This window comes from Sphaeroforma arctica, assembly GCF_001186125.1.
Source record: "Sphaeroforma arctica JP610 unplaced genomic scaffold supercont1.1514, whole genome shotgun sequence".
Lineage (NCBI taxonomy): Eukaryota > Ichthyosporea > Ichthyophonida > Sphaeroforma > Sphaeroforma arctica.
The window spans coordinates 5283-8906 of NW_014039044.1; the positions used below are offsets into that span (position 1 = coordinate 5283).

Sequence of the window (3624 nt, forward strand, 5' to 3'; positions counted from 1 at the left end):
TAACGTTAACGTACGTAACGTAACGTAACGTAACGTAACGTAACGTAACGTAACGTTAACGTTAACGTTAACGTTAACGTAACGTACGTACGTACGTACGACAGAGAGAGAGAGAGGNGGGGGGGGGGGGGGGTTTATCCCTCAGATCTGCTAAGGCTACGGGTTTACTTCCCATGTGCCATGTGTGCATATACTGCTAGCTATAGTAGTCTACCAAAGGTCTATTGGAGTCTCGTGACGGGTGTGGTCGGAATACACCAGGTAGAGTTAAATTTAGGTTAATTAGAGTTTATCGGAGGGACCTGATAAACTTAGTTTTACCGTATATTAGAATCGGTTCATGAATCATCAATTAGAAAGGTCAACGATTATAGAATCGGCTCATGACTCATCAATTAGAGGAGTCAGTGATTATAAAGACACTAATAAAAGAAAAACGTCTCCATCTCTATGTGGGGAGAACGTTGAGAAAAGTTATCTTTCGCGTGTTCCTACGACATTTTTAACTTACAATAGATGTTGTTAGTTTATTAGCAATCAGGAAATAGCTACTATACAAGACATAGACAGTAGCTGTTAGATTGTTTTTAGTAATAGAACTAAAATAGAAAGGGACATCGAGAACATTAGGACTCAAAGATGTCGCAACAAAATGACGACATCTACCAAAATCTTCCCGTCAAAGAGGAGAATATCGGGTACTCTAGTAACGAAGCCAGTGTTACTATGCCACCTTTCCTGTCAAATAGCAGTAGTGAAGTGGAAGGAGAGTCGAGAGCGAATAGCCAGAATGACCGCTGGGAACCACCCAGGAGTTCCGAGGTGAACAGGAGTAGCTTCAGGATCAACAGAATCAACATGGCCAGACATATTGAGCGCTTTAGGTTGTCTATGCGGTTAACCAACGACATTTGGACCACAAGAACAAAGGCAAAAAAATGCACCCACGGTCGAATCCGACGAGGAAACCACACAGTCGAATACATCAAGGGCACAAGAACGACAAGACAGAGGACCAACCAGAAGACGCAGACATGTAGAGATGTTTAGGGAAAGGTGTTCGAGGTTGAAGGTTTGTAAGGTACGAGTATGAATGTGTAGTGATGTCGTGCGAAGTGTAAAGCCTGAACCCTGTCAAGAGGGGTAGTTAGGAAAAGGGGAGATTCAATAGGAACTATAGTAAAAGAGTATGGGAAGCGTACATGTCTAGGGCCGAGTCAGTTTATATTATGAGTTGGGTTTGCAAGAATGCGATATAGTTGGACGTTGACATATAACATACAAGATTTACAGTCTTACTCTATAATAGACGCGTTGTGATGTGGAAATGTCAGTCGATTTCTATGATCGAAGGCAACAGGAGGTGACCATGACACATTCAAAGCAAACGTTAATCATAGAATAAGTAGAGTTTACGGCTGTCGATACATACTACGAATACAAAAAGATAGTGAGCATCTTGCGCGAAGGGAACTTAGTAAGTCAGCTAAATCGATAGTTAGAAACTGGGCGACAGGTTACATGCGCATTTAATGGTTTCCTTGTACGCTACGGAATATGATAGTTTAGCCGATAGGTTTATAGCCTCCAACACGAATATACAGAAAGAGTCACATAGGATATTTATTACAAGGGTTACTTCAGAGGGTGGTAACGAAATCGAGCTAATTGAGACCCCGTGAGAAGGCGTTTACAGCCAATATTGAACGATGGTGCAGCCGTATAGGTTGTTGAGGAAATAAGATATTAGAGTGTACACAGAGAACTAAGAGGGAACTGGTGAGCCACATCAGGATCGTACATTATGTTCTAGAAAGTAACACAAGATGTGTGTGGTTAAAACGTATTTGATGTACCAGGGTCTTCAGGTCAAAAGTTGCATTTGGCTATAACTAGAGGGGGATGTTTGGGGGAGCGCAGAGTACATGTTATTTGTTGGAGAGTAAGTTTAGAGTGCGACATATGACGACATAACATAGACGATAGGAAGACACAACTCGACGACTGCAATGGCACATGACGAGACACAACGAGTAAAGGAAGCGAAGAAAAGGACCAAGTAGGGAGTTTAGGTGCTCTCGAAGGAGCGGAACCATACACCGAAGGTAGGAATGACTCCCCATCGGAGTAAGGGTAGACTACAATGATTTCAAGAGAAAGTATCCGACAATCGGGGTGTACCTCAGCAAGAGCTTCGACATAGGGAAAACAAGACAACAGACCGTGATCGTTGGATGGTGAGTTCAGGCCGAGACGCATCTATCACTCTGGGTGTGAGTTGAAATAGTCGAGAATGGGTCATCCCGTTTCATGACGTCAATCGTCGAGGTTTGATGCGTTCGAGGAATGGACTCTAGGGTTAATATGGGTATTTATACTAAATATATTTCGAGTTCGTTTGCCAACATATTAAAGACCTCCATTGAAATCAACTTCCTACACCATGTCCAACCCCCGCCAAAGTCGTCGACAGCGACATCTTAAATATGAACGTCGCAAGGAAGGCGATATTGGCGGTTGCGGCACTAAGCGTCGCCAGTCTAATCCGGACCGTACCAGGCAGCAACCCGAGCAGGATTCGGATGGGCACCAACAGGCGCGTCAAGAGGTTCGTCACTAGAGGATTGCTAACAGTAAGCAGACACCAACAGCACCCAGAGGTAAACCTAACTTACCGGAAGAGGACGTCGTATTCGACGCTGAGTCTATGGAGGTTTCCGACCTGCGTGCGGATCAGAATCAGGCCGTTACTGGTGAATATATAGCTAGTAACGGTCTGCCTTCTCGTTCGTCTTCGGAAAATTTCCGGCCCATCGTCCTCTAACAACGACCAACCACGTCTACCACTCAACAAGCGAAGACGTCATCGTCGGCGTACCAACAACAAGGGTGCGGTGCGTGAACAGGATTCTGCTCAGAAATTGACCTAGTTGATGGCGCAACAGCAGTCACTATTGGACAATAGTACGAACAAAGTCTTCGGCATACTTCTTCAGGGCGGCCCACACCCATACTTTCTACTAACGGGATACCTGACAGCACGCGCAAGCGTGAGCGCCCGTCATCGGGGAACGAGGACAACACGACGTTCCGTATTCACGGCCGTACTCGACCACATCATGGACTCGGGTATGAATCGCCAGTATCGGAAAGTCAACTGTCTGAGGATGAGGCCCAATCATTTCAAGATTTTGCGCGCGAACAGGCTCTAGCGAAGCAGAACCCTCATGGGGGTGAAGCGCTGAGGAACATGCATGATCGATTGAGCACATTGTTTGCCAACAGCAGCAGAGAAATTCGTTTGAGTAAGATACAGCGGGTGAATACGTGCGTACACCTAAACAACTAGAGAAGGATACCACCACACCTCTGCACACACTCGAAAAGTATTGAGAGAAGTCACCAAGCTCTACATGCACGCATACTACACCTTAGTGACGAGTTATGCCTAGCAATAGAAGATAAGAATACGGCTCGGGCCGATGCTCTCCGGGGAGCGATACAAACGCTTCGGGCTACGCTCAAGTCCAGACCGGTGGAGAAACGTTCAGTACCGTCACCACGCACATGGCCCGATTGGCCATCGAATAGATATCATCTGCGTGACATCATGGAGCGTAGTAA

The 3624-nt window shown here is 45.7% G+C and overlaps 1 protein-coding gene across 1 annotated transcript; it reads left to right on the top strand.

Annotated features, from left to right (window-relative positions):
- Window positions 1-456: 456 nt before the first annotated feature.
- Window positions 457-1253, top strand: SARC_11067 (hypothetical protein). Its single transcript, XM_014294860.1, has one exon. It carries the CDS (start codon window positions 640-642, stop codon window positions 1048-1050), a length of 411 nt encoding a protein of 136 aa, XP_014150335.1. The 5' UTR covers window positions 457-639; the 3' UTR covers window positions 1051-1253.
- Window positions 1254-3624: the final 2371 nt, after the last annotated feature.

What these genes read in the sequence shown, in the direction of transcription:
- SARC_11067 (XM_014294860.1), top strand. Translation starts at nt 640, where the DNA reads ATGTCGCAACAAAATGACGACATCTACCAAAATCTTCCCGTCAAAGAG.